At 35.9% G+C, this 12,290-nt stretch overlaps 1 protein-coding gene across 1 annotated transcript in view; it reads left to right on the forward strand.

Moving 5' to 3' along the window:
* The window catches only part of CHSY3 (chondroitin sulfate synthase 3), a 288,946-nt gene extending 277,090 nt beyond the window's left edge, over positions 1–11,856 (forward strand). The window contains exon 3 of the mRNA XM_001099447.5: positions 9,456–11,856. Within this exon, the coding sequence (XP_001099447.5) occupies positions 9,456–11,018 (1,563 nt within the window). The 3' untranslated portion in view covers positions 11,019–11,856. The remainder of the gene's footprint in view (positions 1–9,455) is intronic.
* Positions 11,857–12,290: the final 434 nt, after the last annotated feature.

The following is a 12,290-nucleotide window of genomic DNA, read 5'->3' on the forward strand; positions in this document are numbered from 1 at the left end:
GCATTTTGTGGAAATTTTCTTGAATTATTATGTTGATAGCTTTTCCTCTCTGTTTCTCTGCTCACTCATTCTGGAACTACTGTTATTTGGATATTGTATCTCCTGAACTGTTCCTGTAATTCTTAAAACTTTTCCCACGTATTTTTCAGTTTTGTCTTTTTGCTTAACTTTCTAGGAGATTTTATTACCTTTATTTTCCAACTCTTGTTTTGCATTTTGAAATTTGTTATATTTTAATCTTGATGCATTTTATGTTTTGGGTTTTCTACATGTATACTTGATATGTGTGATTATGTGTGGATAGATATAAAACATATAAACATGGATAAATATGGATCTACTTGTGGTCTTTTGTTTTGTTTTGTTTTTTTGTTTGTTTTGTTTTTGTTTTTTTTGAGACAGAGTCTTGCTCTGTCATCCAGGCAGGAGTGAATGGTGCGATCTCAGCTCACTGCAAGCTCCACCTCCCGGTTTCACGCCATTCTCCCGCCTCAGCCTCCTTAATAGCTAGGACTACAGGCGCCTGCCACCTCGCCCGGCTAGTTTTTTGTATTTTTTAGTAGAGACGGGGTTTCACCGGGGTTAGCCAGGATGGTCTCGATCTCCTGACCTCGTGATCCGCCCGTCTCGGCCTCCCAAGGTGCTGGGATTACAGGCACGAGCCACCGCGCCCGGCCATATTCTTAATTTCTGTAGAGATGGCTTCTATCCTTATAAACTGCTCAAGATTGAGCATAAGGGTTGAAAATCTGATGAGAAACTTTGAAAAAGTGACTTGGTTTTGTCAACAGTGATAAGGATATCGCTTAATTCAGAGATGATGGAAAATGAATATTAAGTTGGTTAATATTACTTTTTTGCTCAGAGAGGGTCTGGCTGCACAATCTGACTGATTATTTTCACTCTACAAAATTTTACTCCTGTTTCTGGAGGTTCCAATAAGGGTTTCTAAGATTCAGTTCAAGTTTATTCTTGGCTTTGCCCATTGCAAGTCTACAATTCAGTTTTCTACACTTTGCTAAATCTATTACCACTTATATGTGTGCAGTCAACTTCCACAATTATCGTGTCCTCCCCTTCTTTTATTCCCTATGTTTTTGTGTATACCTTTAAAGAATCACTTTATTACTGTCCTCATTGAATTCAATAAATAGTAAATGTGGAAATTACTGTTAAATCTACCACTTTTATTCAGAAGTCGACTTGAACTTTTTATCTACCTTCCAAAGGATTTTGTTCTTTTATTGAACATTCCGGGTTGATTTTATCTGGCACACACTGTAAGACGTACATTTAATGTAGATACGATACTCCTTTTATTTTAATAACAGTTTCTTAAATTGTATCTTTATGTCTTCTGTTTTATTTTTTTTTCAGTCACTCTAAGTATGTTTTTGGCTTTTCTTAGCCTACCCTCCTATCAGTATGATTTCTCTTTCAACTGTCATTAACTCTTTATTTCTATTTCATTTTCCTTAGTTTTCCTAATTTCTGCCCTTCTATACCTTAATAATAGCTTTCCACAGTGTGTGTTTTTTTCTGATTTTATTTTCATGCCTGTGATAGACTTTATTTTTTAATTATTTCTTTATTTCTTTGTTCTTTGAGCTGACATTTCATCTTAGCATCACACCCCTGAGATCTTATATTTCTGCTTTGTTGTTTATGAAGATAGAGGCAGATGCTTCATACATTTTCAAAAACAGGTGCCTAATGTTTTTCTCAATTTCATGGCTTTTTTTCTGGTGGGAAAAGGCAGTGGTAGTTTTTCATCTAATTTTTTTTGATACTTCGTGTCAGTGTTACACTGTTTTTCTTTTTTAGATAAATGACTCATCTCTGAAAAAAACTGCATTATTCCTGGACAAGCTATTCACCATAGATTTATTTTGGTAGGAGTGTTTGCTATAATTCTTAGCTTGCTGATTTCCACAAAGAAAAGACATAGATTTTCTCTGCTGCTTCAGATTAAACCTGCTTCATGAAGCTAGGGTTTAAGTGTTTAATTCTTTCTATACCTTTTGGAAATTCCAAAAATATTTTGGTGACTAAAGGTATTTTGGTGACTATGTATTATTCCATCTCTTTGTTTTTAAAGCTAGAGTTAGCGGTATTTTATTTTTAGCATTCCCTATTGTTTTCTAAATAGCCTCATCAATGTATAATTTACATTCCACAAAATTTTCTCCTTATATGTACTACATTTTACTGATATTTGATAAGTTTATACAGTTACACAATCATTACCACAATCTAGTTTTACAAACTTTCCATTGCTCCGAAAGTTACCTTGTGCCTGTTAGTAATCAACTCCTAACTGTTTTGTTTTTGTTTTTGTTTCTTTTTAAGATTTTGAAGTTTCTCATTTAAGACTGGGCATGGTGCCTCATGCCTGTAATCCCAGACCTTGGGAGGCTGAGGTGGGAGGATGACTTGAGCCAAGAAGTCCAAGACCAGCCTAGGCAACATAGTGAGACCCAACTCTACAAAAAAAAAATTGAAAAATTAGCCAGGTGCAGTGGCATGCTACTCAGGAGGCTGAGGTGGGAGGATTGCATGAGCCCAGGAGCACTGCAATGAGCAGAGATCAGGCCACTGCATTCCAGCCTGGGCGACAGAGTGAGAGCCCATCTCAAGAAAACAAAAAAAAAAAGTTTCTCATTTATATAGCTATGATCATTTCAGAAATGACCTATGCTATGTTTTCATTATTAATAATTCTAAGAAGGGTAATGAAAGTTTAATACGGTAGAAGACTAAATAATTCAACATACAACTGCCTCTTGGCATTTATTCTTCTTCTGTTAGGTTTTTTATAGAAGATTTTCCTAGAGCCTCTCAGATAATCTTTCTCAGAGGGTGAGATCACGTGTGATACACTTAAAGCACTGGCGTCAGTTGGGACACACTGGTGTTCATTGCTGCTGTGATTTTGTTGTTGTGAAATGATTTTTCTTTGCAGTGTAATGTTCTGGAGGTTCCATGAAATCAACTGATAATTCTTTAAAGGAAATGAAGCCAGCGTAAACTAGAGGTTCTTAATTATTTCAAGCAAATTAATATAATTTTTAAAATAAATTTTACACGCTTTTTTCTTAGAACAATGTTGCTACATTCAAAATGTATCACGATCTATAGCAAAACTGAAAATCATGAGAATTCTAGTTTTAATTTTATTCTCATCACTCTCAGTAGACACTTGGTTGAATAATTCTGTTTCCATGAATTGTAGTTTTCTGAAATCCCCACAATAATTTGTGTTTCTCATAGTAAGGCACCTAAATGGCATGCTAGATGCATTGAAATACTGAGTATGTGGCCAAATTTATAATTATTCCCATGCATTTCCATAAATGAACAAAGATGAATTAAGTGAACTAAAGGGTATGAATCTCATTCTCTGAAGACTCCTAGCTAAAAAGCACAATCTCAGAAGGAGGTTTGTTAAAGTGCTATTTACACACAGCTGTCATTTATTGAGTGCATTCTATTCGCCAGACACAACGCTAAGCACTTTATATAGTTTTTTAAATTTAATAATGCTTCAATCTCCTTTGAGATATTTGACATTTTCCCATTTTATAGAGAAGGAAACTGAGATTTAGACTGGAGGCTTAGAAATGGTGAGGCAAGTATTCAAATCCATACCCTGATTCCATAGCCAAGCTTTTAAACATTCTCCCTTTTATCTTGTATAAATTGGACATCCCTCTATAGCAAATTAGGATATGCTCTATGATTCTTAATGGCAAATAACATAAATTCGGGATGCACTCATCATTTCTACCTAGAGTATGTATGAATGCACTGCTTTTAAAGATTGTCCCGGCCGGACGCGGTGGCTCACACCTGTAATCCCAGCACTTTGGGAGGCCAAGGCGGGCGGATCATGAGGTCAGCAGATCGAGACCATCCTGGCTAACACGGTGAAACCCCGTCTCTACTAAAAATACAAAAAATTAGCCAGGCATGGTGGCGGGCGCCTGTAGTCCCAGCTACTAGGGAGGCTGAGGCAGGAGAATGGCGTGAACCCGGGAGGTGGAGCTTGCAGTGAGCCGAGATGGCACCACTGTACTCCAGGTTGGGCGACAGAGCGAGACTCCATCTCAAACAAAAAAAAATCATCCCTACCACTGTCTTTCCTCACTTATGATATTTATGCAAAGGGATATGTTGGCAACATAAGCACCATATAGACAGCAGAAATGATGATGTAAGTTACTTAGACATTTCAATACTAAAATATTATTTATTTTATAACATAATGTCATTTTTATCAAATTGTGTGCGATTAATCACTTCAATATCACTAAAGGAGCTGGACAAGCCTGCAATTTAACAGCTCACTCCTGAGCAATTTTTAAAATTTATTTTAGCATTTATCCTTTTCTTAGTAATGTAAAGCATGCCCTAAGAAAGAATAGTTTCAGAGAGCCAATATTCTTTAGAGATGGTATAATTAGTAATTTATACATTATCAGAATTTGTTTTACCTTCCTACATAGAAAGAAAAAAATCCTTGGGATGTTACATAGTGTAAAATATTGAAGCAATTTTAGGTAAAACATATTAATACTACACAAATTGAGATATATAGGCCACTGCAAATTATGGGTATAATTTGATTTAACATTGATCAAAAGTTTCATATTAAAGTTGTCATGTGTTTTCAGAAAATAAAAAAAAATTGTATGCAACCAAGCTACTGCATCTTAAATCAAGTCCAAAATCTTTCTCAAAGTATCTACTGTTATATTCTTCAAAGGCAAATGATGTTTGTTTATCTGTTAGTAAAAATTTGTCCAAGTTTAGAAAATGAATCAGGTGAAATACCGTGGGTAAAGAATCTGCCATGGTATTAGTCATCTCCCTTTTAAGTCACCTTCTCTGGGAAAATCTCTCTGGTATCTTCTCTCTCTCTCTCTCTCTCTCTCTCTGTGTGTGTGTGTGTGTGTGTGTGTGTGTCTCTCTCTTTCTCTCTTTTTCTGTCTCTCTATCTCTCTGTCTGTCTCTGTCTCTCTCTCCAAGCCCACATATCCACACACATTTATGAACATACATATATATGCATACTTTCAAAATAAATCCTTCATTAATTGGAGTATAGCAGATAAGTGTATCTTAAGCAGCAGTTCAGTGAGTGTTCACACCTTAAATGTACACATATGACCACTACCTGGATAAATAAAAGAACATTACCAGCACTACTCCAGAAGCTTCTCTTTTTTTTTTTTTTTTTTTTTTTAGATTTCCCGGACTGCTGTGGATTTATTTTTATGTATATAGTTCTGAAATTTCTTTTTTTTTTTTTTCATTATACTTTTAAGTGCTAGGGTATATGTGCACAATGTGCAGGTTTGTTACATATGTATACATGTGCCATGTTGGTGTGCTGTACCCATTAACTCATCATTTACATTAGGTATATCTCCTAATGCTATCCCTCCCCCCACCCCTACCCCATGACAGGCCTCAGTGTGTGATGTTCCCCTTCCTGTGTCCAAGTGTTCTCATTGTTCAATTCCCACCTATGAGTGAGAACATGTGGTACTTCGTTTTTTGTCCTTGAGATAGTTTGCTGAGGATGGTGGTTTCCAGCTTCATCCATGTCCCTACAAAGGACATGAACTCACCCTTTTTTATGGCTGCATAGTATTCCATGGTGTATATGTGTGATGTTTTCTTTATCCAGTCTATCATTGATGGACATTTGGGTTGGTTCCAAGTCTTTGCTATTGTGAATAGTACCACAATAAACGTACGTGTGCATGTGTCTTTATAGCAGCACGATTTATAATCCTTTGGGTATATACCCAGTAATGGGATGACTGGGTCAAATGGTATTTGTAGTTCTAGATCCTTGAGGAATTGCCACACTGTCTTCCACAATGGTTGAACTAGTTTACAGTCCCACCAACAGTGTAAAAGTGTTCTTATGTCTCCACATCCTCTCCAGCACCTGTTGCTTCCTGACTTTTTAATTTTCACCATTCTAACTGGCGTGAGATGGTATCTCATTGTGGTTTTGATTTGCATTTCTCTGATGGTCAGTGACGATGAGCATTTTTTCATGTGTCTGTTGGCTGCATAAGTGTCTTCTTTTGAGAAGTGTCTGTTCATATTCTTCACCCACTTTTTGATGTTTTTTTATTTCTTGTAAATTTGTTTTGAGTTCTTTGTAGATTCTGGATATTAGCCCTTTGTCAGATGAGTAGATTGCAAAATTTTTCTCCTGTTCTGTAGGTTGCCTGTTCACTATGATGGTAGTTTCTCTTACTGTGCAGAAGCTCTTTAGTTTAATTAAATTCCATATGTCAATTTTGGCTTTCGTTGCCATTTCTTTTGGTGTTTTAGACGTGAAGTGCTTCACAGCCAATATCATACTTAATGGGCAAAACCAGGAAACATTCCCTTTGAAAACTGGCCCAAGACAGGGATTCCCTCTCTCACCCCTCCAATTCAACATAATGTTGGAAGTCCTGGCCACGGCAATCAGGCAGGAGAAAGAAATAAAGGGTATTCAATTGGAAAAGAGGAAGTGAAATTGTCCCTGTTTGCAGATGACATGATTGTATATTTAGAAAACCCATTTGCAGATGACATGATTGTATATTTAGAAAACCCCATTCTCTTAACCCAAAATCTCCTTAACCTGATAAGCAACTTCAGCAAAGTCTCAGCATACAAAATCAATGTGCAACAATCACAAGCTTTCTTATACACCAATAACAGACAAACAGAGAGCGAAATAATGAGTAAACTCCCATTTACAATTGCTTCACAGAGAATAAAATACCGAGGTATCCAACTTACAAGGGATGTGAAGGACCTCTTCAAGGAGAACTACAAAACCTCTTGATTCTTGATCATTATTCCAACAGCAAACCGTATAGGTTAGCTTACCTGTTTCTGAATTTCACATAAATGGAATCATACAAAGTGTATTATTTTGTTATATGGCTTCTTTCATTTGTTTGTGAGATTCATCCATGTTGTGAGTAGTATTTCAAGTATTTAATTGACGTATTGTTTTTCATTACATGAATATACTACATTTATTCTGTTCTTGATGTAAATTTAGGTTATTTTCAGTTTTGGAGTATGAATAATGCAGCTATAAAAATTCTTCTATATATATGTAGGTGTATGTATGTATTTATATATGTATTTCTATTGGGCATATATCTAAGAGAGAACTACTGAGTCATAGGGAATATGTATGTTCATTTTAGTTGATACGCGTTTTCTCAGTGATAGAACCAAGTTACATTCTCACTAGCAGTGTAAGAGAGTTCCAAACCTTCCAGTGCCTTGACAATGCATGGTATTATCTTTCTGTTTAGCTTTAGCCATTTTTTTGTGGATCCATCATGTTATCGCATTGTCATTTTAAGTTGCTTTACCTTGATGATGAATAAAGTAGAGAATGTTTTTATATCTCTGTTGAGTATTTACATACTCTTTTGTGAAGTACTCTTTCAAGTTTTCTTTCCCATTTTTCTGTTAGATTTGTCCTTCCTTTTTTCCTTATTTGTACAAGTTTATTATTTATTCTGGGAACTGGTTCTTTTTCATAAAATCTATTGAAATTTTTTTCTCCAGCTCTGTAATTGCCCTTTTTAATTTTCCTAATGGTGTTTTTAAAGAACAAAGTTCTTAATTTTAACATAATGCAAGGTATTAGTCTGTTTTAATGGTTAGTGCCTTATGCCCTATTTACAAAATCTTCACCTACCCTAAAGTCATGCAGATATTTTCATGTAAGTTTTAGAAACTTTTTAAAGCCTTTTTCTAAAATAAACCTTTATATTTACATCGACAGGTCATCCATTGTAGGATGTAGGAGATCAGTTTTTACTTTTTTCCCTTATATGAATATCCAACTGATCTGGCACTAATTACTTAAAAGACCACCCTTTCTCCAAACTGTAAGCTCTATTTTATATTTCTATTACTTTGCTAAATTTTTTCAAGTCTCTTCTTCCTACGTTTTTCACAAATCTCTTTTTATGCTTCTTGCAATATGTCTATCAATGATTTTATTTTTTTCTCCCTTTTTTCTTTAGCTCTGCCAGTTTAGTTTTTATCTTTTTTAAGCTTATTTGTCTATTAATTGAGTTATTTTTTTGAAGAGGCGGTTTTGTTTTTTAAATTTGTGTACAATTTGTACCTGCTTCTGATGAGTATTCTTAAGTTTGCAGTATTTCTTTCTTCTTATTCATCAGTATATTTGCAGACATCTCATGATGCTGCTGGCCTTTTTTCTTCCTTTTCACCTTTTTCTCCTCATCCCATCTTTTTTCTTCTTTTTCTTCTTCATAATCACTTATCTTGAGTGGGTATAATGGAGGTATCTTAATTGACTAGCAGAAAAGGAAGAATCAGCTGGTGGTTTGAACTTTGTCCTCATAACTACATTTTTTTTTCATTTTTGTTTCTGCCTGAACTAGTGAATTTGTTCTAGACTAGCAGAAAGCCTTTTTGTTTCATAAGGGTGTCAAGCATGTCTATTTTGGATATGATACTTTACATCAGGAGTGTAGATCAGTATAGTTTCTGTTTCACCTTATCTTACCAAGAACTTACTCTGTAAAAATAGTATATCAGGATGCTAAATGAAATTTAAGACTCCCCTGGCAAATAACCTCTTACTGTCATTCCAAACAACAGGTCACTGGTTTTCCTCCTTAGGGTGAATTCCTTATTTTGGAAGACTCATGCTGTGTCCATTCTGACTCTCTGCTTCTCCATGATCTGTTATGGGGTTATGGACATAGTCAATTCTTGTTTTATGTATAGCTAGAGGTTCATTTGCAATATTTGAGCCTATGAACCTGACATTTATGCTCTCACTCGTATATAGAAATAAAAAGTTGATTTCATAGGACTAGAGAGTGGAATGTTGGTTACCAGGGGCTGAGTCAGCTGGAGAGAGGGGTTGGGGAGATTTTTGACAAATGATACCACATTTCAGTTAGATAGGAGGAATAAATTCAAGTGATCTCTTGAATAACATGATCACTATAGTTAATAACAATATATTGTATACTTTAAAATGCTGGAAAAAATAGATGATAAATGTTCTCACCACAATAATAACTACGTGAGGTAATGAATACATCAATTAGCTAGATTTACTCATCCCACTATATATATACATATATATATACGTATATATATAGTGGGAAGTGTGTGTGTGTGTATATATATATATACACACACACACTTCAAAACATGTGGTACATGATAAGTACATGGAATTTCATCTACCAATTACAAATAATAAAACTATTTTAATTTTTAAAAATATAAATATTATAAACCATTTTTGTTATGAAATACGATACCAAAAATGTATTAACTATTTTCATTTAGATGCTTTAGTTTATTGCTGGTTTTCTTTTTAAATAAATCTTTTAAAATTAATCCTGATTTTTTTTAATTTTACTTTTCAGATGCAACAACTGTTCCATGAAAATTATGAACACAATCGGAAGGGTTACATCCAAGACCTTCACAATAGCAAAATCCATGCAGCTATAACACTTCACCCCAACAAAAGACCTGCATACCAATACAGGCTGCATAATTACATGCTCAGCCGCAAAATTTCTGAACTTCGCTACCGCACCATCCAGCTCCACAGGGAGAGTGCCCTGATGAGCAAGCTCAGTAACACAGAAGTGAGCAAAGAGGACCAGCAGCTGGGAGTGATACCTTCTTTCAACCACTTCCAGCCTCGGGAGAGAAATGAAGTGATAGAATGGGAGTTCCTGACAGGGAAGCTCCTATACTCAGCAGCTGAGAACCAGCCCCCTCGACAGAGCCTCAGTAGCATTTTAAGAACAGCACTGGATGACACTGTCCTACAGGTAATGGAGATGATCAACGAGAATGCCAAGAGCAGAGGACGGCTCATTGACTTCAAGGAAATTCAGTATGGCTACCGTAGAGTTAACCCCATGCACGGGGTGGAGTACATTTTGGATTTGCTCCTTTTATACAAAAGACACAAGGGAAGGAAACTGACTGTGCCAGTGAGACGTCATGCCTATCTTCAGCAGTTGTTCAGCAAGCCTTTCTTCAGAGAAACCGAAGAGCTAGATGTCAACAGTCTTGTGGAGAGTATTAACAGTGAAACTCAATCATTCTCCTTTATATCTAATTCTTTAAAGATATTATCCTCTTTTCAAGGTGCCAAAGAAATGGGAGGGCACAATGAAAAGAAAATACACATTCTCGTTCCTCTCATCGGAAGATATGACATTTTCTTGAGATTCATGGAGAACTTTGAAAACATGTGTCTTATCCCAAAGCAGAATGTAAAGTTGGTCATTATCCTTTTCAGTAGGGATTCTGGCCAAGATTCCAGCAAGCATATTGAGCTGATAAAAGGATACCAGAACAAATACCCCAAAGCAGAAATGACCCTGATCCCAATGAAGGGAGAGTTTTCCAGAGGTCTTGGTCTTGAAATGGCTTCTGCCCAGTTTGACAATGACACTTTGCTGCTATTTTGTGATGTTGACTTGATCTTCAGAGGAGACTTTCTCCAACGATGTAGAGACAATACAATTCAGGGACAACAGGTGTACTATCCCATCATATTTAGCCAGTATGACCCAAAGGTAACAAATGGGGGAAATCCTCCCACTGATGATTACTTTGTATTCTCAAAAAAGACTGGATTTTGGAGAGACTATGGATATGGAATCACCTGTATTTACAAAAGTGATCTTCTAGGTGCAGGTGGATTTGATACCTCAATACAAGGCTGGGGACTAGAAGATGTAGATCTCTACAATAAAGTCATTCTATCTGGCTTAAGGCCCTTTAGAAGTCAAGAAGTAGGAGTGGTGCATATTTTCCATCCAGTTCATTGTGATCCTAACTTGGACCCTAAGCAGTATAAGATGTGCTTAGGATCCAAGGCAAGTACTTTTGCCTCAACCATGCAACTGGCTGAACTCTGGCTAGAAAAACATTTGGGTGTCAGGTACAATCGAACTCTCTCCTGACAGTCCAGGCAACACATTTTGCCTTTTTAAAGGGGAGTTTACCTCATTGTTGGTTGTTGTTATTTTTATTTTATTGTTATTTTTATTATTATTATTGTAATAATTTTATTTTGTTGTCCTGGTCTTAAACTACTCTTGGTTGTCTTCCTAAGGGTGTTTTTTGACCTCAAGCAAGAAGAGTCTGCAGTTCACTGATGTTTCAGATTTCTACTGAAGTCAATATGTGTTATTACTTTTATATATCTTTATTTGAGATTGAGTTAAATCATGGCAATCAAAATGACTTTTGAAACTCATTCATCACAAGAGACAGCTTAGAAGAATGTTCTCTTTGGACTTAAAGATGCAATATCGACTTTTATTTGGTTTCTCAAACTCAATGTGATACAAATATTTAATGGTGAAAGGTACCACAAAAGTGCTTTATGCTTCCTATGGGGAAGGGACTCTGTAACATAAACTTGAGTTTTGTAATTTATACAAGGACTTAAATATATAGACAATAATTTTCTTCATCTTTAGAATTTTTAAAGTAAATGAACACCTATGATTGTATGTTTATTTTTTAAAAAAAGTTTTAAAAATTGAGGAGTTTTGTTCCACAAGCAACCGGTACTGGCTACCCTGGTCTTATGACAATTATGAGCTCCTCACAACTGTCTGCTATAAATGCGAATGAACTTTATTTTCTCAAGGAAATATGATTTAATTAAATATTCATGTACATTTTAGAAGCTTTATGAAATAATGTCCTTCATTTGCTGGCAAGAAGATAAAATATGACAGAACCTGTTTATTTAAAATAAAACACAGGTATAGCAGTATTCTTTTTCAAAAATGCTGACAAGGTTTTGTTGTTTCCTTTTACTCATACTTGATACGTTTCTGTTCATACTCACCAAAATATGCTTGCTGAGCAGGCTTGAAAAGTTAACAAGGGATTATGGTATGCTGTTTGTATTATTATCCTGGAAAACCTAGCCTTCATAGGTGATTAACTGAGCAATTTCTTTTCTTTTTTTTTTTTTTTTTTTTTTTTTGAGACAGAGTCTCGCTCTGTCGCCCAGGCTGGAGTGCAGTGGCCGGATCTCAGCTCACTGCAAGCTCCGCCTCCTGGGTTCACGCCATTCTCCTGCCTCAGCCTCCCGAGTAGCTGGGCCTACAGGCGCCCACCACCTCGCTCGGGTAGTTTTTCGTGTTTTTTAGTAGAGACGGGGTTTCACCGTGTTAGCCAGGATGGTCTCGATCTCCTGACCTCATGATCCGCCTGTC

Source organism: Macaca mulatta, chromosome 6 (assembly GCF_049350105.2).
Source record: "Macaca mulatta isolate MMU2019108-1 chromosome 6, T2T-MMU8v2.0, whole genome shotgun sequence".
In the NCBI taxonomy this organism is placed as follows: domain Eukaryota; kingdom Metazoa; phylum Chordata; class Mammalia; order Primates; family Cercopithecidae; genus Macaca; species Macaca mulatta.